The sequence below is a fragment of the Carettochelys insculpta genome, chromosome 26, assembly GCF_033958435.1.
Source record: "Carettochelys insculpta isolate YL-2023 chromosome 26, ASM3395843v1, whole genome shotgun sequence".
Lineage (NCBI taxonomy): Eukaryota > Metazoa > Chordata > Testudines > Carettochelyidae > Carettochelys > Carettochelys insculpta.
This window is the reverse complement of record NC_134162.1, coordinates 10,937,615-10,958,472: the sequence shown is the minus strand read 5'-3', so window position 1 is coordinate 10,958,472 and position 20,858 is coordinate 10,937,615. Positions and strand designations below refer to the sequence as shown.

The following is a 20,858-nucleotide window of genomic DNA, read 5'->3' as shown; positions in this document are numbered from 1 at the left end:
ATAGATTTACTTCTGAGGGATGGAGAGCTATAAATTAAACTCCTCTGCAGCCTGGCTGGTCTTACGTTGTAGTATCTGATAACCCCAAGCATGGAGTCAGAACCCATTGTGCTAGGTGCTGTCCAGAGAGAACAAAGGGACCATTCTTGCCCCCCCCAGAGAGCTTAGTCTGCAGCTGTTACGTCTGCACTAAGTCTGTTTATTATACAATAGAATAAACTCCTTTGTCTTGCAGCATTGGGATGTGTTCAAATATGTGACTGAAGTATTTATCCTGGTTCCTGCGCTGCTGGGACTGAAGGGGAACCTCGAGATGACACTGGCATCTCGTCTTTCTACAGCTGTGAGTATCCTCGATGGGCTCAGGGGCTGGGGAGGGGAATTCCGTGTCTGCTCGTCTTTGTCTGTAGTGTGGAGGGGTTATGACAGAGCAGCAATTGCTGCCACATAGCCTCTGCCTATGCACTCCTTTGCCCCTGCCTGTGACTTGATGGTGGCTTAAATCACTGGTGGATTTGCCTGGATAAAGGCGCTTCGTTATGCAGGTGCTCTGAACTGCACCGTTGTGGGTTTCCCAGTCTCCCAAACTCGACTGGTTTCCTTTCTCTATCCCATGCTGTCCCAGCCTCTCCCTGACCAGTGCCAGTCTGCTCGCTCCTTTGGCTTTGCCCTCTGAGGCCAGGAGCTCACGGTGCTTCTCAGTGTGGTTGCATTGTGACACCTTAGCAAGTGTTCCTGTAGTTGGGATGACTGTTACCCTCTCCCATCTGCCACTTTATGAAGGAAGGTCTCCTCTTTGTGATTCCATCCTGACAGAGCTATTTCCTGTCTGCCTTCCTCGCTCTCCACCTGAACTATCTTCACAGGGCTCCAGTGCCCACGACACCTGCCCCCACCGCTGTTGCTCCTACCCCGCTTTGATTGACAGGGTGCGTCACGAGAGAGAAAAGGAACCCCTTTCCGGGGTGGGCGGAAGAGAAGAACTGATTTTTAAGCTCATAGGTAGGCAGCCTTTGGGGTTCAGTCAGACGAGCAGTGAGCAGAAGTGGTTCCTGTCACAGCGCAGGGCGACTACCTCTGTATTTCCCCTCAGTGCTCCAGCAAGGGCTCCCGCTGTCTGCTGTGCATCTCTCTCCCTGGGGTCTCTTCTGGCTGAGCAGTTCCCTGTCTTCACCGTGGTGTTCCCAGCACAAGTCAGACTGCCTGCCCATGGTTCTCATCCTGCGGCCCGTGGGCCACTTGCTGGGCTGCCCTTACAAATTATGGGACCCTACATGACTGAGGGCCCCTCCCAGCTTCTGTCAGTGCCCAGGTGCTTCTCTTCTTTTCATCTTCTGCCTCCACCCACACAGCACCTGCAAGGGGCTTGTGGCTTCTCCCCCTACGCCAACCCCTGGCCTCCCCACAGCTGTGGGGGCCTGGGGCTTCTCCCCCAATCCCTCCCCCTCCCAGCTCCTGCTGGGGGGGCCTGGGGCTTTACCTGGAAGTTGGGTGCTGTACACAGCCCCATGTTTCACATGTGCCTAGGGAGAGCCCTGTCCTCTTGCAGTCCAGTCAGCACGGACTAGCAGCCCATGTGACAGCCTGAGGGCCAAACAGGTAAGATGGGATCCAGCCCACAATATTCAATAAGCTGAGAACTGTCAGAAGCAGATCACACTCCAGTAACAGCCTTGGTTCAGCAATCGTACACTGCTGTGAGGTTTAATACTTCTTTTGTGTAGCTCGGGGTGGGGGGCGTGTCTTTGATCTGGAGTTTCCAGGTGCAGGTAATCAGTAAACCGTGGGTTTTTCTCCCCAGGACATAGCTTAAAAGGGCTTCTCTAGTTCCGCCAGTGAAACCCACTTCACACATCTTGTCACAAACATTTTGTTTAAAGTTTCTAACATTTCCCCAGGGTCCATGTTAGCCTGACTTCTGGGAAAGCTATGCACCTTCCTACAATAATACACAAACCACACCATTCTTAATAGGATGGACCCCAAAGGCATTCAACTTAATTCACTAAGGCGTATTCAGAATATTGCAGAAAATGGCTCTGTCACACTTGGCAGTTTGGGAAGGTTTTAAATATGATTCGGGCTGGAGGACTGGGTAAAATCAGCTCTCTCCTGCCCTGGGTGCTGCTCTGCTTGGAAGCAGCCCTGGATCCAGAAGAGGGGTGTGAATGTTTGTTAGCCAGGAGAGTTCTGATCTGGTTGGAGGGGATCTGATTCAGGAAACTCAATGCAGAAATGTCCCAAGAGGAGGCAGGGGTGAGCCTGAGAGTGGCCAAGGCTGCAGTGGTTTGAGAGGCTCCTGCTGCAGGGCGAGGTTGGAGGTAAGTTCTCCTGTCTAGCACTTTCCTGCTGAGGGCATTGGCATCCTGGTTAAAAGCCTCGGGAAGCTGGTGTTCGGGCAGGATTGGGCATTGCATCTGTGTGAGTGACACAGCTGAGGCACTCCTGAATACCGCATTAGTCCAGTTACAACTGAACTCCTTCTGTCAGTGTGCTGGTGCTCATGCAGCATTCCGTCCCCAGAGCAGTGCTGGAGGCCTGGAATCCTTTCCTGTTAGGGATTGGAAATTCTCCTCCCGTTCCATAAAGCACATTCTTCCAGGGCGTGACAACAGGTGACGGTTGGCTGTTTCCATGCCTCGCAGCACACCCCACAATAGGTCCACAGCTGTGACTCGCACAGCACAAAAGTACCAGCTGCTGTCCGGCTCGACTCCTAACTCTCCACACCCATGGAATTACCACATTCAGAGGTGCAGCTTTTGCAGCAAACAGTCCGGACTGGTCTGCAGGGTGCAGAGAGGCAGGAAACTGTGCTCAGAAATGGCTGAGACGACTTGGGGCGGGGGCCAGGCATCCCCAGGACTTCCCATGGCACTATCAGGTTGGACAAAAGCGATGGGCACAGCTGGTAGACACCGTTGAGAGAGCAGCATGTGTCTCTGCCTCTGCCCTGCCTCTTCATTGCATGAGAGCCCTAACTGAGCTGGGTAGAGCCAACTCTGAGTCCCAGAGTATTCCCTCTGCCCATGAGTACCTCCCTAAGCTGCTACTCCCATTGTCCCAACTGTGCCCTCATGCCAGCAGGCCATTGCCCAGCTGTTGCTTATCGACAGAAGAGCCGGCTCTCAAACCAATCTCGGCTGTGTCTTCCTCTCTTCATGCTGCAGCTCCACACCCGCACTGGCCGGCTGCTATGTTCCCATGTGTTCTGCAGGTCCGTGTCCCGGTGCATGGGGACTCTCTTGTGTTGCTGCGTCACACTAGCTCAGTGTTCCGGGGCAGCTGATCCTGGGCATCTAGCCTGCAGAGAGGGAAGTGAAGGAATCTCTAGTCCTCACTGCAGAATCAGTGCTCTCTTGCTAGCACTGGCGTGAGTAGCAAGACAGAGGCACCATGTGGGTTAGCTCTTGGTTCGGCTCTGTGCACTACTGGTGCCAAGTGAAGCAGTTCCTGTTCCTCCTTGAATGGAGCCTCTGAAGCTCTGGGCTCTGCCCCCCAACTCCAAAGAAGCAAGCAGAGAGCTGGGCAGGACGTGACGGTGCCAAGTCAGGCCTGGCACGCCACTCTGGCTGCCAGGGCCCATCTCAGTGCTCGTCTCCGTGGCTCCGGCTGATGGTGGGAACAGGCTTGTCCCTCCTCCTCGTGCCAAGTGGGAGCAGACGCCAGCTGCAGTTCTGCCAGAGGCAGACTGGTGAAGCTCATGTCGGCACATGCCAGACTCTGTTTGCTCCTCCACTTGGGGAAACAAAGCTGTTTTGTTTCAGCCTTATTGTTTGGTGCTTGTAAGGGATGTGGGGTCTTGTGGGGGGAATGAGTCGTTTCCTTGGCTGGCTGTGTGCAGCCCCTCTGCTTGCCTGAGCTCAGAGCTTGGCTCTTCTGAGATGAAGACAGGATAACATCACTTCTTCTGGTCATGTCCTTCATAACCCTGCTGCTGGCAGAGGACTGGGGCCTGGGCAGGGAACTAAATTGACCTGCGCTGTGCAGAACTTTCCCATCTCCCTGTCTGTCCATCGCACAAGAGAACCAAGACATAGAGGGAGCAATGACCTGTCTCCCTCTGGCATTGGGTGCCCCAGGTCAGCCTGCCAGCTAGGTCTCCTTGTGCTGCCTATGGTCATGCCAGGACCTTGATCTGACTGGTGTGGAGGAAATAACTTGACTTCTGGCCCATAAGGAGATCAGGGATAGCATGGTGCAGGGGGTGGTGTACCACCTCAGACACTGCTAAACTCTTTTCTGCTTGACTGCCTCAGGTTCCCTTCTGCACACGTGTGTGATGGGATCAGACGGCCCATCTGGCTTGCTTTTATTCCCCCTGTTCCTTCGTAGGCAGAGGAGACCCCCTGTAGAGTGGCAGCACAGAGCCCTTCTCAAAGAAACCACTTGGGGTGCAGGGGCTTCATGGCCTCTGCAGGACAGCAGCCTGGAATGGCTTCCAGAGACTGCAGATTCCTCATTAACGCTGCCCGGTGGCTCCCCCAGCAGTTCCTTTCATAATTGCGAAGCAAAACTTTCCTGTTAGGGGATTTAAAATCTAGTTGCTACTGGCTACAGCCAAGTCATTGTTAATCCTGAACTGATGGCAGGGGTTTGAAATCCTACTTCATGTTGGACTAAAATACCTGTGGGTATGTGCCAGATGCCCTTGTCTTTGCTGCTTTCCCCTCCCTCAACTGGCTAGGCTTCAGGAGTAGCCGAGTATGCCCTTTAAACCTAGGCAGAAGATTGATGGTGCTGCAGTTGATCTTCCAAATTTGATTTAGCATGCCTAGTAGGGACAGGCTAAATCAAACCCTCAGGGTGCTCCTGTCAATCTCAGGACTTCTCATAGTCACAAGGCGTAAAGGATGTTAACAAGAGAATTTCTCCCATTGACCTACCACTGTGGGGCTGCACCAGAAATTCACCATAAAGAACATTGACTCCAGCTACACGGTTCTCATTGCTGGTTTTATGTATCTTAGGTCAGATTTTTAGTGTAGACCTGCCCTTCGTGTCTTAAGATTTATTTTCCGGCACTAATGCTCTTCCTCGTGCCATGTGCCCTGGTGACTTGAGGCCTGGGGACTGCATTCAAATGAGACACGACTTCCTGGACGTTGTAGGTCAACTTCTTTGATGCCTTGTGCAAGGGGAGGGATGTAACCCTTGAGTCATGGCTACATTCTGACTTGGACAACTGGACTGTTTTACTAAATTGATCTGTCCAACTGGGTTGGCTGCTTTTTCCCCATCCTTCCCGTTCTCGACAGTTGAGAGCTGCCGTGCTCCACCCGAGAAATGGCTGCATTTCAACAGTGGGTGAAGTGCTTTATCAGAATCTTGGCAGTCTCTGGTTCGGAAGGGGCTTTGGAAATGTCCTGAAGTGTCTGGAACTGGGAAATAGGGAAAGCCTGCCGGTTTGAGCTCTTACAGCTTGACCTTGATTTCTCTCTGGCACAGAAACTGGAGGGAAGGAAGCTGCCAACACATCACGTCTAGCTGTTAATGGCCTTGTGCAGAGGGTTCCCTGAAGCACACTAGTTTGCTGGCTCTGCACAGGCTTGTGTTCAAGCTGGGGGCTAGCAGTCAGGATGTCTGGGTTCTATTTCGGACACTCGGTCTCTGTGACCCTTGCCTTGTCACTTCCTCTCTCTGTGCATCAGTTTCTGGTATTAAATTGGGCCTGGTGATCTTTAGTCTGCTTCTGTGGTGGTGCTGTGATTCTTCTTGTCTTTAAATGGCCTAGAACAGGGGTGCACAAACTTCCTATGTCGGGTCCCACTTTTTGTCCCTATAATTAGCAGAACCCCCACGCCCAACCTGTCTAATGTCATCCAAACCAGTGGAAATGTTGGCTATGTTCATAAGCCAACCTGTTCATCATGTGTAGGAAAATTAAGTCAGTGGAATGTAGAAGCTTCTATTAATTGGTATAGAAATGTGAACACACAAAAAGGAACAAATTTCAATGTTTTTTAATTAGATGGATGAGCCTGAGACCCAGCAGCCAATTCTGCTGCACCCCCTTATGAAATTTCATACCCCCCTGGCTGGGGCCCGCACCCCTACTTTGCTCACACCTGGCCTACAGACCTGAACGGCGCTGTGCCCAGGACACGCTAGTTGCTACTGAAGGGTGGCAGGCCCTTCAGCACAGACTCTGCACAAGTGTTGCAAGATGGCCAAGTTGTCCACTGCCAGTTTACAGCGACCTTCAGTCCCTTCTGTTTAAACCGATGAGTGCCTTTTGCAGCCGTCTGACTGCTAAACCAACCCTGTGTGTTGGGGCTGCTTCCTCACACTGGCCAGACTTCCCTGGGGCTTCAGCTTTGTTTACATGTTGTTATTTTAAAAGAGGGAAGCTCGTGGCCATCCCCCTGGCCTTCCTGCTTATTGGCCCTTACGGCACATTCTGATAGCAGAGCGGGGATGTGGTGCCCTTTGGCCAGCTGTGGGAGCAGCATGACCCAGGACAGGGTGAGCCTGAACTGGCAGCGTGGGGTGGCATTAGGCGCTCCGTTGGGAAATGACAAGCAAGGGCAGATTGGCTGGCAGATTGTCTGACCAGTGCTCTGGAATCCAAGTCTGCAGACCCTGAATTGTTGCTCTACGGTTGTGGCCTTCGTCTTAACCCTCCTTCTGCAGCCAGGAGAATGAAGGCAATTAAGGGGAATGGAGTATGGTTTGGGGCTTAGAAGTCAAGCATCCTCTCCCACCCCCCGGCCAGGTTGTATACATGGGGCTGTAGTGTGAAATAGCTGATCATCTGCTGCCCCTTCACTGAGCCGGCAGATGTGCACAGAAGAGAAGCTTGCACCCCACAAGAATTGATGATCTTGGAAACCCCAAAATCATGGGGAGCCCTCTTGACTCCGCAGTGCCTTCCCTGCTCAGCTGGGGGTGGGAGGCAAGAAGCCACCTTGCTAGTACCCACACCCTGCTGCTCTGCTGATGCCTAGTGTCACTGGGGCCTTCACAAATAGACTTTTCTACTGAGTCACCTCCCAGAGGGCTTGGGGGTCTCTGAGGAATCATGGGCAGGCGGACGGATGGAGGGCAAACCTCCAGCCATTGTAAGCTCACTGAGCACTAACCCCCTGCGCAGAGCTCAGTTTTACCATGATCTCTTCTTCCAGGCTAATATTGGGCAAATGGACACCCCGAAGGAGCTCTGGAGGATGATAACGGGGAACATGGCTCTGATTCAGGTAAACTCAGTGGGAAATGAGCATGGCTTGGTGACTGTGGTACTGACCATTTTGAAGGAGGGTTTAAATCCCAATGCTGGATGGCTGGTGGAAAAGCTTCTTGTGCTGTAATTAATCCTATGTAAAGGTTTGCCTTCAGGTAAACTGCCATATCTGCTTCCTAGCAACTAATCCAGGTAGGACTGGGACTGTGCTTTCTCTCTTTCCAAACCGGGTCTGGTTTAACATGCCCTCTTCCCCACGTGTGTTCGCTAGGTCCAAGCGACGGTGGTCGGTTTCCTGGCTTCTATCGCTGCCGTGATCTTTGGCTGGATCCCAGATGGGCACTTCAGCATTGGCCACGCCATCCTGCTGTGTGCCAGCAGCGTCGCCACAGCCTTCATCGCCTCGCTCGTGCTGGGTAAGACGCTAACACCGGCCCCACACATGTGGCGTTAGCCACAGGATCCTCAGGCTGACACTGTTTCTTCCTCTGGGCCTAGGCATGATTATGATTGGAGTCATCATTGGCTCCAGGAAGATGGGGATCAACCCGGATAACGTGGCCACGCCAATTGCGGCCAGCCTGGGGGATCTCATCACCTTGGCGCTGCTTTCAGGGATCAGCTGGGGCCTCTACAAAGAACTGGGTGAGAAGAGAGAGGTATCCCTCTCCTCTCCTGATGTGTGCTGTAGGATTTCCCTTGTGTTGTGCCCTCTGTGCTGCTTCGTTGGTTGGGGCTCTCGGTAATGCCTGCTCGTGAGGCTGCCACTCTGAGGATACGTGTGTACTTAGCGGGAGATGGACTTGGTCCCCATAGAGTGTTCAGGGTTCGATTTAGCATGCCTTGTAGAAGTGCGCTAAATCAAGCCGTCAGGGTTCTACCATCGCCCTGGGAACTCCTCACTGTTGCGAGGAGTAAGGGAGGTCAACGGGAGAAACTCTCCTGTTGACCTCCCACTGTAGGGACAGCCAGAAAAATCGATCTAGGCTACGTCGACTCCAGCTACACAATTGGGGTAGCTGGGATTGCCTATCTTAAATCAACTTTTCGAGCTAGTGTAGACCTGGCCATAGGTATGTTCAGAGAGAACTGCGGGGAGGAGAGAAAAATGTCACCGGTCTTCATAGACCACACAGGTGCATCCTCCCTGTCAGATGGGCAAGGAGCGGGTTGTTGGCTAAAAGCCGGGTCAGTGAAAGGCTTGGGAGAGCTGTGTGAAGCTGTCGCTAAGTGAGGGCCCCTTCTGTGTGCAGAATGAGTGTTGTTACTTGCCCCAATATGGAGATGTTGTGCAACGCAGCACCTTCCTGTTGGCGCGCCTAACGAGATGCATTCTGCTCACAGACAGCCTGTGGCGGGGGTGGGGCCGAGGTGTTTGGAGTGTGGGTGGAGGCTCTGGGTTGTGGGAGGAGGCTCCAGGCTAGGACAAAGGGGTTTGGAACGTGGGAGCGGGCTTGGGACAGGAGGGTGGTGTGGAAGTGGGGTGCAAGAGGTGGCTTAGGTTTGGGGTTTGCAGTTCAGGAGGGAGCTAGAGTGGGAGAGAGGACTCAGGGCTGGGCCACTGGATTGAGTTGTGGGGTGTGTACCTGGGGCAGCTCCCATTTGGTGGGGCTGGGAACAGGTGACTGTGGACCCTACCCCCCGCCCCCCACAGCTCCAGTTGGTCATGATTTCCAGCCAATGGGAGCTGCAGGGACAGCTTCTTGGCACTCATGGTAATGCGACTTCAGCTTGGGGGGACGGCACAGCAGCTCATGGAGCAGCTTCTTGCCTGCCTGGGACACAGGGGCTTTAGGGGCTGCAGCCTTTGGCTAAGAGTCCCTCCAGTCCAGGGTCCTGGGCTGCAGCCCTAAAGCCCCTTGGTAGTCCTGCCAGGCTGCCGGAACCAGAGGAATACCTCTCTCCCCCAGCCTTGACAGCCCTGAGCCCCTGCACCTCTCCCTCACCCACATTGTTGACCGGGACCTTTGGTCCCTAGTAGCAGAGCTGGGGCTGTCTCCTTGGTTGGGACATATCAGCTATGTTCCAAGGAGAGGGATGGCTACTAGATTTCAGCCAGCAGGTGAAGGCTGGACAGGGGTGAGAGGGTGGAAACTGGGCAGCATAAATCCCAAGGGGTGGGTGGCTGTGTGTGGTTCTCGCAAGCTCTCTTGCTCCCAGAGGAGTGAGTTTGTCCCTGGTGTCAGAGGGGAAATGGCATCAGGTTGGCTGTCCAAGGCTGCTAGTGAGCAGTGCACCCAGGATGTCTTCCTGGGATGGCTTGTTGATTTCTTGCTTCTCTTTTTCAGAGGACAAACCATACGTGAATCCTTTGGTGTGTGTCTTCTTCATAGCTCTGCTGCCACTCTGGTTCATCGTTGCCAAGAGGAATCCGGTGACCCGGGAGGTGCTCTACTCTGGCTGGGAGCCAGTCGTCATTGCCATGGCCATTAGCAGGTAGGAAGGCATAAAATGATGACCATTCCCCCAGCCCCACCAGGAAGGGGACCCTTTGCTTCCCTTCATGTGCTCACCTGGGCAGAGGCAACTGGTGCAGGGGGTTCTGAAGGTGGGCACCAGCCATGTGCTCCCTCCTCCTGTTTTGCATGTGCCCCTCCCTCCCCACACCCTTGCTCCACCCCCTCTCCTGCTCCAGTCCGCCTGCCTCTTCCTGCTGAAGTGCTGCACCTCTTCCAATAAATGTGGGGGCAGTCTCCCCCATTATCCTGGAGTGGTGTGGCCTGAGGGTGAGCAGAGGGCAGTCCTGCCCCTCTGGGGAAGAGGCGTGACTGCCCATGCACTCACCAGAAGCAGCGTGGGGTGAGGTCAACACTGTCAGGGTGCATGTGATGCCCCGTGCACCCCCACACATCTGCTCTGCATCTGGGTGGTGCATAAAAAATGGAGGTGGTGGAATTAAACTGTTCCAAGTGATCAAGTTCAGATCTATTGCCGAGGCTCTTCTCCAGTAATAGAGCAGGAGTATCCCATTCCTTGAGCCTGTGTGGGCCAATTCTACTCCCTCAACCTATGCAATCTGGGAGGCAGCTCCTTGGAATGCAGGGCAGAATTTTACCCACTGTACAGCAAACAAATTTCTACATGCACCAAACAAACATGTTGTAAACATGGCCCCCCGGTAACTATCGGTTTGCTGTCACCTTGGTATCTATGGGTCCCACCTGGATAAGGGCTGCATCTGGCAGGGTACGCTGCAAACCCCCAGTGAGACGGTCCTTGTACCAACAAGTATGGGGAAGGACATATTGTTATCCCTGTTCTCTAAGTGGGGAGCTGAAAACAGAGACCATGTGGCTCCGGTTAATAGGACGTCCTATCTCTCTTCTCCATTAATGCTTTCCTATTATACGCCAGCTTTAAGAGATCCTAGAGCCTATGTGCAACTGCTGCTGTTGCGTAAATGGGTGTTGAGGTGCCTGAGAAGGGCGCACAGTTGCAGTAACCTGCAGCACAAGCAGTGGGCGTTTTCTCATGCCTCCGTAAATTCAACCCTCCAGATTCCTTGGAAGTCTTGGATCATTTCAGAGGTCATGATCTCTTCTATGTCTTCCCTTTGCAGTGTTGGAGGGTTAATATTGGACAAAACTGTGTCAGATCCCAACTTTGCAGGGATGGCAGTCTTCACGCCGGTGATTAACGGTGAGTTCTTTTTGCTCTGTCCAAGAGCCCCCCTCAGCAGTGCCTGCCAGAGGCAGGGTAGAATCCTCAAAAGTGCCCAAGTCCCATTTTCACAAATGATTTAGGAGACTGCCTCTGGAGAGGCCAATGGGGTTTTGGCTCTTGGCCTGAGACGGGATGTTAAAGCAACTCAGCCATTCTGCAGAGAGTTTGCTCCTGCTGGTGACAGAATAGCATGTGTTCTACTCTGGGGTTATTTCAGTGAAGATACATCTGTGCACTTAAGTGTCTTTACATCTGATGCTCTTCCCTGCCCCTTGAGCCCGAGTCTGAACCTTTTAGTGCTTGAGGCTCTTTTGCTAACACAAGTGTGGGTCTTCTCATTATCCATATGTCCCATGCATTTAAAAATGCTGCACATCTCTTGGGCTTGTGGCAGTGAGTTCCACAGGTTACGTGCAGTGTTTAAAACGACATTCTTAGTAGTTTTCAACGCACTGCAGAGATGGGCCTGTTGTTTTTGTGTCCAACACATTGCATATAAGCAGTGCTCTGCTACAGTGCAGTTATCTCAATGGGAGTAAAAGGAGGTTGTGGAGCAGCGTGCTTTCTCTCCAGTTTTGGCAGGATGCAAAAAGTGGAATGTGGGCCAGAAATCCTGTTGTAGGGCTGACAGCTTGATCTGTAATGGAACCAGTTGCAGCTGCTTTCTGACAACACAGGGAAGGAATTCCTCTGCCTGTGAGGAACAAGAGGGGACTTGTTCACCTGCTCACCTGACAGTTGCAGGGGCATGAAAAGGTTGAAATTCAAAGGTCAACCAAGTTTAACATGGGTCCTGACATCCTAAGTGCATCTGAGTTTTGCAAGGGTTGACTTGCACGCCTCTCACTGTTCCTTCCTCTGCCTGGCAGGTGTTGGTGGCAATCTGGTGGCTGTCCAGGCTAGTCGCATCTCCACTTACCTCCACATGAGTGGCGTGCCCGGCGAGAGCTCAGAGATGGCGCCCCGCAAGTGCCCCAGCCCTTGCAGCAGTTTCTTCAGTTCAGGTGTGTGGTCCACACCCTCTTGTTATGCTCTGGGGGATTTTTGAGTTCACTGCACTAGGATCTTGCCATGGCTTGAGGCTTACTTGGCTCAGCATGCACTTGGGGAGGGGTAATGCATGGGAAGGAAATGGGAGCAGAGATCAGCTAGGAGGCAGACAGCCTGGCCGGCTCACAGACACGGTCAGTGTCCTGCTATTGTGGTGAATGGGATGCATCCCTTCTGAGTTGAGAAAACAAGGCTACCGTGATGTCAGGTGTGCCTCTGACTCCCCAGCATTGAAACAACTTCTTCCCTCTCACTCTTGAAATCCTGGCCTGGAGGTTGCCAGGAGCTTGGCCTGGCCTCAGCTGCAGAAACAGCTCCTGTTTGTAGAGGCTCCATAATGTTTCCATTATTTAGGAGCAGCCCCAGATGTCATGAGTGAGGATGGACGTGTGGGAGGGAGGTACACTGATGAGGGAATCCTCACTTGCATTTCGTGCCATGTAGGTGCTAAAATTCTCTACCATGCTGGGGGGGGGTGATGGTGATGGTGGTGGGAGGAGCTGCCTGTGATGGAGGAGCAGGTTGGGCTGGCCATGGAAGGCAGGGCAGCCACGAGCAGCGTGTCTGTGTGGTGCTTCATGGTCTCAGGGGTCAGCCTTGCTTGTTATAACAAGGGTGTAGGGCAGCTTCCAGACAGAGGATGTGTCCACACAGCTGCCTTATTTCAAGATAAGCTATTACAGAATGTCTTATTTTGCAATAACACTGCTACACACACAAATGCATTTTGAAACAAGGCTTAGTGTCTACACCCAGAGAGCCTATTTTGCAATAGTGCCACTGGACACCCTGTCGCTTACTTCAAAATAGACTCTATTCCCTGTCTTAACAGCAGCTATTTTGCAATAGCGCTATTCCTAGTAGAATGAGATTTACCAATTTCGAAATAAGTCAACTGCTGTTTTGAAATCATGTCTGTCTAGCCAGGTTGTGTGGATGCTAGGATATTAACAGTTGTTCTTTCGCTATGACTTTGCTGTGTAGACCTACTCAGAGAGTCAAAAACCAAGCACCAGAAGGGAGCAGATTCGCCTTGGCAGCACCAAACTCCTCCTCGTTCTAGTTGTTCTTCTGAGTTCACTAAGGGGGATTCATCCTCCCTGGGTATTACAGAAAGCTATGCGCCAGGGACCTGCTGATAGATGCCACTTCTGTAGCCACTGTATCTGGGTAGCACCTCTTTGTTCCCCTGCCCCGGGTTTCCTCTCTGTATGTGGAGCAGTACTGTGCTGTCTCTAACCAATTCCAGTATGGGTGGGTCTCTCAGTGCGAGGAGCATAACGGCACAAAGGTAACTAGAGCCAATATGCCAGCGATGCGCAACCATGAAGGGTGATTGGGCCACAGGAGTGGTCCTCCTCCATGGGCCCCTGCAGCCCTCCCTCCCCCACATGCCTGTCACACACTGGGGCATTAAATCCTTGATTTTCCCTGCTCTTTCCCCTCCCTCTCAGCACTTCCCGAGGAGCTGTGAATGGCCTCATTTGCACTCCCTTCTGGCTCCCCCTCCCTCCAGAGCTGGAATGTTGCAGACAGCTGATTCTCAGCATTCCAGCTCTAGGGGGAAGGAGGAGGAGCATGAGCAGAGTACAAATAAGGTGATTTGTGCACACCAAAAGTGCTAGGAGGGAGGGGGAGCAGCAAGGAAGTGCATGGCTCCGATGCCCCAGTGCATGAGAGCCACGTGAGGGAGTGGGACAGCTGGGGGTCCATGGCCACAGGTTGCCCACCACTGCAATATGTCATGGCATGTGATCAAGAGCACATAGTCTGCTGACACCTCCTCCCTGGCACCTAGAGCGCTGTCTGTGGAGTAGCATGATCTGTTCAAAACCTGAGCTTCATTCTCTCCATTTCTCCTCTAGATGTGAATTCCCGCTCTGCCCGCGTGCTCTTCCTCTTAGTGGTTCCTGGGCACTTGGTTTTCCTTTACACCATCAGCTCCATGCAGGGTGGGCACACCACACTCACTCTGATCTTCATAGTCTTCTACATGACAGCTGCACTTCTCCAGGTAAGAGCTGGCTTTGCCTGACTGGCCTTCTATGCATGAATCATTGCCTGGGTTCATGATCCCCAGGCTGAAGCAGGGACCACCTGCAGGAGCAAACTAGCCTGCTGCTGCAATGGGTTCCCCTCCTGAGCCTGAAAACAGCGTTTCGTCTCGTCTGCACTAGCAGAGAAAACAGTTTCAGAACCAGTTCAGTGGGACCCCTTAGCATTAGTGTTCACTGTAAACTGCGTGTTTGGGCGGCCAACCAGGAGAGATTCAGCTGCTGCCCAGATGATTAGCAGAGCACCCACAGCTGGCAGCCTGTTCTTCTGTGGGTGGTGTACAGCACCATATGCTTTGGTGCACATAACAAAATTTATTCCACCCACAGATAGAAAAATAAGAGGAATCCGGATTGGTAGCTGCTCCTTGGTGTAGACAGACCACAGAAGTGGGATGGAGGCAGATGCTTTCCCCATGGAAAGGGAATCGGCACAGTGCAGAGCTACAAGGCCAGATGACATTATTCTGGCACTTGGGACAAATACAAAACACCTCTTCATTGTTTGTATCCCCCAACATGCTCCAGGACCCCTCTGAGTGAGGCACTGTATAGTGCCTGTCCCTGCTCCAGGGAGCTTACACAACATACCTCTTCTCCTGACTAAGAACAGGGTGTGAAATGGGCATCTGCTGACCCTGATCTAATGCATCTCTGGTGTGAGATTCAGGTACACTGAGGCAGGATGGGAGGGGCCCCAGCTCCATGTCCCTGGAAGGGGCAGAGCCAAGAGCAGAAGGGGCAGGGTCAAGGGCAGTCAGCTTGGGAGCACCCTCTGCCCCCCGTTTCTCAGAGCTGCGCAGAGCAGTGGAGCAGCACTACCGAGGCACTTCAAAGAGCCCCCGGGCTCTGGCAGCTGCCACTACTCGTTCATCAGTGGTGGCAGCTGAAGCTACGGGTTCCTGTGCACCTTCTCCCCTGGCAGCAGGCCTGACTGTGTGCTCTTTCCTGTACCCAGTGCTCTCTGTGCGCACCGCCTTACTTGGGAGTAGTGGGCAGGAAGGGGAAAGTGAGAGGCACATGACAGATGTCAGTCATCTCCCTGAACACATGACTGGGAGGTGTTTGGACGCTCATGTGGGCAACCTAAGGACCTACCTACCTGACGCGGTCATGTGGGACTGGCTTTTTCAGAGTCCCCCTCTCTCTGTCCTTGTCTGTTATATTCCTCCCTTGAGTGTGTGTTCCCTGTGGGGAGCTCAGCATCTCGCAAATGGCCAACAAAGGAGTAAAATTAACATTCCCCTGTAATAGAGCAGCACATTGTAAACTGATGTGGTCCTGTCTCCTTCAGCAGTCCTATGAAGATGAGTGCATCAGACTTCATTCTGTGCTCCGGGCACTTTCTCGACTTTCCTGCTGCTTTCTGTCACTTTGCAACCTGTGCTTGACTTTTAAAATCCTCAGGAGCAGGAAATTGGCTTCCCTGGCTGCAAATAGCCAAGAACACCTTGCAGGGATATAGCAGCATCCAAGCAGTGTGACAGGGAAAACAGGATGTGAAATGTGCGGTGCCTCATGTGACTTGTAGGGTTCTTCCTCCCTTGGCTGGGCTGTCAGCATTGGGCTCCCATACTCCTAACCTATTTGGTGTACAACAGTGATCAGTGTTTACAGCAAAGAATATGCATTCAGGGAGCTGAGTGGGGATTTTGGCACTGCAGGAGACTGAGGCAGCCAATATATCCCTCCCTTCCTACACAGGCAGACAGAGGGGAGACTGTGGCCAACCAGTCATCCTACTTCACACAGCCAGCTCCTGGTCCTTGTGGAAGTTGTTGCTGGTTTTAGCATTCCCCTAAAATCAACAAGGGAGCGGAGCTGCAGGAAATGAGTCAGAGCATCCACAAGAAAGAAAAGTAGAGCATGCTAGACAAGGCAGCCGATCTCTTGTGAATCCCTGCTGTGTACTTGACATGTGAGGGGAAGCTTCTGTTAGCAACCACTTTCTAAAGTCCCTACTGCTCTTTCCCCCTGCAGAGAGCACTGTGGGAAGCTATGCTGTGTGAGCAAAGTGGGCGTTCCTGAGTAATGAAGTGGATTGTAGTGAAGGAGGCAGCCTTGGCTTCCAGCCCTTGCTCAGGCCACAAAATTGATGGCTTCAAATGCCTGTACCTAACCCTGCTGTCAGGTGGATTTGTAAGCCTTTCTCCTGGATTTGCTTCAGACTCAGCACAAACCACTGACGCAGGATATCCTCAGTGGTGTTCTAGAGCAAACACAAGAACCTGGCCAGCTGGGGATTCTGATCACTGCTCAGAGGCCACTGTCCTGTCCTTAGGAAGCCAAGATTCTGCTGCCCTTTCGGAGGGCTTCTTGCTCACCTCTGAGGTCCCCCTGTGTGAACTTGGCATTGTCTCCTGCCTCCATCTCCCTGGCCCTATATCCACTTGCCTTGCTTTTTTTTTTTTTTCCCCCCCTTTGGTTAGACAAGTGATCTGAGCTGCAAAATTCGGATGTGGATAAGATTTGCCTCATTTTTGGCAGTTTTCAGCCCACTTGCTGTGAGTTCTCTTGTACACCTACAATCATCCATTAGTGATGCATGAGGAGGTTTACAAAGGGGAATTAGAGGCACAGCTCTCCTCTTCTTGTGCCACCTAGAGGCATGCCTGTGGGCATGCCTCTCTTCGCCCCCAGTCTGAAATGTGCACTGCAGCACTTCTTTGGCTTTTCTTTGCTGGAGGACAGTTCCGCTCAGCAGCCGGTCCCTTACTGTTCTATGAGCTGTTCCTTAGCCTTGAATGGGAGTGACAGGGTCTTGCACTTCAGTCCGGCTGAATTGCAAGTGCCTGAACATGAAGGATTAGAAGAATCCAAGAGGAGAGCTTTGCCCTGGTGCAGAACGGAGCGTGAAGGTCCGGATTAGTTACTAACATGGTTCTCTCCTCCTTGTCTGTCTTCCAGGTTCTTATTCTTCTCTACATTGCCGACTGGATGGTGCACTGGATGTGGGGCAGGGGACTAGATCCCGACAACTTTTCCATCCCATACTTGACAGCGCTGGGTGACCTGCTTGGGACAGGTCTCTTGGCTCTCAGTTTCCACATTCTCTGGCTCATTGGCGACCGGGACACGGATGTGGGAGACTAGTCCTCCCCATTTTCTCTTCTTTTATCCCTCCCTTTCTTCTGTTTCCTTTTGGGACTTCAGCTTTGATACTGGATTCTCATTATTTTCAATGGGAATCTTATGCGGTTTATATTTCAAGCCAAGTTTGTACAGAAAAAAATCTAGTTTTAGGAAGGGCAAAAAACAAGTGTAAAAGACAATCACCAAGTGCAATTTTATAGCTGTAGTGTTTGAACCAAGGTTATATTGGAAATGTTGATTGACCAGTCGGATTATTAAGGAAGCCCACCCCTGCACCTGTCACTAGAGGTAGAGGGTCACTCTTAAGATTCATAAGCATTCAGTGGTCCAGATATGATTCAGGCTTATTTTAATTATAAACTGAGCAGGCAGCTCCCTGCGGGGAGTGACCTGTAAACTATAAACCTCCCCCAGAGTCCTTCTTTTTATGCCTGGGTTCTAAACCAAGCAAGATCTTGGCCATTGTATTAGCTTGAATGTACTGGTAAGATCTCTTTAAACAACCACTCCCAGGCCTGCAGGAATGCTTACCTTGTTTATTTGAGGCTTTAAAACATAACCCTAAAGTTGCTGGATTTTTAATTGCATGTAGGTCTTTGAATTTTTTTAAAGAGCAAAATTAAAATGCATTCCTCATTTATGAAACACACCCCTGCACCTTTCTAGGGGCTCTTATTTTCTGATACAGGGTCAACTTCTATATCTCTACTGCAGGCTCCTTAAAACAATTGTTTTTCTCTTTGGGGACTTCTCCCAGAGACCTGGCTGTTCTGTTAAACAAGTGGGAAGTGACAGTTAATATGCTGTGTAGAGTTTTGACCTCAACTAAATGAGGCTGAATTTCAAGGAGTGATTGCTGCTGCTCTGTGCTAGCAGCATGAGACTATAAATATGGCCACACCTTGGCTCCCTGGGGAAGGAGGGATTTTCTGGGTAGATCACCCCACCTTGCCCTTACTATGGGCTGAGCAAGACTGCAACAGCCCAGCCAAGCATATCTGTCATGACTGGCACTCGACCCAGGCTGCAAAATTTCAGTCTGGAATTGGCTTGGGGCTTTCCCTGCGCTTCAGAGCTAGCATTTAAGGCCAGGCATGTTAACAAGATTGAAACTAAAATGGGAGTTTTCTTATGGACTGATGGCAGGAACGAATACCAAAAAATGCATGAACCTATATTTGATGTCTAAACCAAACCATGTTTAGTGACTTGCATGCTGGAAAGATAAGAGCAGAGGGACCACTGTCTAAAAGGAACTAAAAGAAAAATAATTTCCTGTTTCACACTGTTAGCAGGATTCTCTCCTTTTTGTACTGAGTATTTGGAAGGGAGACTTGACTTAAATCACAGAATGACAGCTCTTAATAGGACATCGTTGTGCAGGTACCTGTGCTAGTAGGGTGTGCATTTCCAGATGGCTTTTGCTTCTGTTGGAAGTCCTCAGAGCCGCTCTCTTCAAAGGTCACTTCTGATTGTAGCTTTGAAGTTCAGATTTTTTCTCCCCCAGCCTTCATGTCTCAATTTCTTGGGGACCTTCTCTTTCACCTCATTTTTAACTAATGCAGAAAATTGTTCACTTGATTCCATGCCCTGTATGGAGGGATACAGTTGAGATTTCCTGTCCCTAACACTTAAGCTTTTAGTAGACCCCCTCCTCCTGTTTTACATGTCACATCACTGCTCAGTTATCCAACTAAAGACTTTGCCAGTGAAAGAGACTAATTTACCATGGTCTCAGCCGCAAACCAAGGGAGGGAAAGACAATTGTTTGAAGAGCCATAATTCTGCTTGGGTGACGTACCTAAATTTTTACCACACGGAGAGAAGAGTAAGAACTTAATTTACATTTAAAAGAGCTTTGAAGGACAATTTGTCTTTAATTTTTCACCAGATGAACCCAAATGCATGTGTGCTTTCAGTCTGGCTGCAGATGAAGAGAATATTGGTTTCCTCTTTGTATGAAAATTAGAAAAGACAGTCTTAAATATTTATAGTGGGTATAACTGTATTGACAAATATCAACTTCATGGATTTAAATTATATTTGGTAAAATAAAGATGGCATTTATTTATGTGGATTGTGGCCTACTTTTTTTCTTGAAGACATCATTTCTGAACATTGCTCACCTGATTAGTTAAAACCTGTCCTTCTGCAGTAGGAGCAGTGTTTCCCTCTAATATTCTCCAGCCATGTGCAGAATACATTTTGTTTGCATGAAGGCACAGGTGGGTGCACACTATCGATAGAAACACATGCTGTAACCTCTGGGAACTCTGCTAATCAGGTGGACAGGCACCTGAATCTCTCCTGGGTTGCTGCCCAAGCACTCAGCTTACAAAGCAGTGTCTTCAGCTGAGGGGCCTGATTTTTGTTCACACCCATACCAGTTCTACCCGGATATCATACTTGCACTTTTCTGTAAACAAAGAGAAGAAAATCCAGTTGCTCTGGTGGTAGCCAAGGTTACTGGTTTCATGCTGGCATGTACAGCCCTGTCTGATAAGGAATTGGCTATTTAATAACACCCTGTATGTCTTATGCAGCGTAAAACTAGCATAGACCCCGCTCATATACAATGGATGTGAAGCAAATTGGGGCAGCTCTGGAAAACTGTCAAGTGCATGCTTGTTTGGTTCCTCAGAAGGCACCTTCCGTAATGATGTAAACTTTGCATGCTGAATTGGGCACAGATGAAATCCCCAAAAGTTGGGAACAAGCTTGGGAGAAACAGACTGTTACAGAAGATTTCCCCTGGCTTGGGAGACTTGTTGGAGTGGTACAATCTCCCACATCATGTGGAGGAAACGCCATTGTCCAAGGCCCTTAAAATCAGACTCCCTCCTAGAAAATGCAGAGTGTATCTTTATTCTGGCAGGGAACTGAACCGAGGGTGGTCCAGTCTTATGTTCTTCATTCTAGGAACCTCTCCAAAGAAACAGACTGAATTGTAAATGCTGCTATGATCCTGTACTTAGATAAGGGCATTGTGGATTTCAAATGAAATACTTAAAGCATGCTGAGGCCTGACCACGTAAAAGTCCTTAGTGATAAAGTGCTTTTGGGCAGCCGTGTCAGCTGAGGAAAGGTGGGGCTGCAGATGGATCTGCAGGGTAGGGTAGTGAAAGGAGGGTAGTGTTGGCAAGGGAAGGCAATGCCTTCCCAAAATTTCCTCTTATTTCCCATCCCCAGCAAGGCTTGGGGGTGTGACATAGCAGCCCAGCTCCCTAGCCAGCCAGGAGGGAAGGTTGTGGAAGAGGTGGAGCTTTGAGGTGAAAGGGGCAGGGCTGAGGCTTGGCTTCCCTAACTGCACCTTCAGCTGCCACCCATGGTGGGGGAGCATTGGGGAAATTCTTTAGTAGAGTCCATCGAGGAGGATCCCCAAACTTACACTACTGCTTCACATTCAGCTACCCCTGGGCTGAAAGAAGACCCCAAAGGAGCACACAGCGGGCCTCTTGGCCAGGGATACCAGGCCAAGGCCCTGCTCTTAAAGTTCATAAGATGCTCCCTAATAGCTACATAATGCAAACAGAATGCCAGCTGAAAGCCCCCTCCAGGTCTAGATCCCACCAGCATCCTTGAAGAGGATGGGAACTGCCTGGCACCTATTGGAGCAAGATCCCATCCAGTCACTAGCCCCCATCCCCCGTTTGCAAAGAGAAACGTGTGGCTATCCCTGCTGGCACTAGAGGGGGACTTCACTGGTTGAAACATTTCCACGTTTTAAATAGAAATTGTTTCTCAACAAAATGGGAACTTCAACCAAAACGCCTTTTTTAAGTTTTAAATTTGAGAGGCTTCTTGGAAAACCAACACTT

General features: G+C 51.0%; 1 protein-coding gene across 1 annotated transcript in view; it reads left to right on the top strand.

The window, feature by feature from the left end:
• The window catches only part of SLC41A1 (solute carrier family 41 member 1), a 35,062-nt gene extending 15,957 nt beyond the window's left edge, over positions 1-19,105 (top strand). Inside the window, exons 3-11 of the mRNA XM_074977621.1 lie at positions 236-343; positions 7,125-7,196; positions 7,452-7,596; positions 7,679-7,825; positions 9,469-9,616; positions 10,740-10,819; positions 11,713-11,847; positions 13,759-13,907; positions 16,855-19,105. Of these exons, the coding sequence (XP_074833722.1) occupies positions 236-343; positions 7,125-7,196; positions 7,452-7,596; positions 7,679-7,825; positions 9,469-9,616; positions 10,740-10,819; positions 11,713-11,847; positions 13,759-13,907; positions 16,855-17,040 (1,170 nt within the window). The 3' untranslated portion in view covers positions 17,041-19,105. The remainder of the gene's footprint in view (positions 1-235; positions 344-7,124; positions 7,197-7,451; positions 7,597-7,678; positions 7,826-9,468; positions 9,617-10,739; positions 10,820-11,712; positions 11,848-13,758; positions 13,908-16,854) is intronic.
• The last annotated feature ends 1,753 nt before the right edge of the window (positions 19,106-20,858 follow it).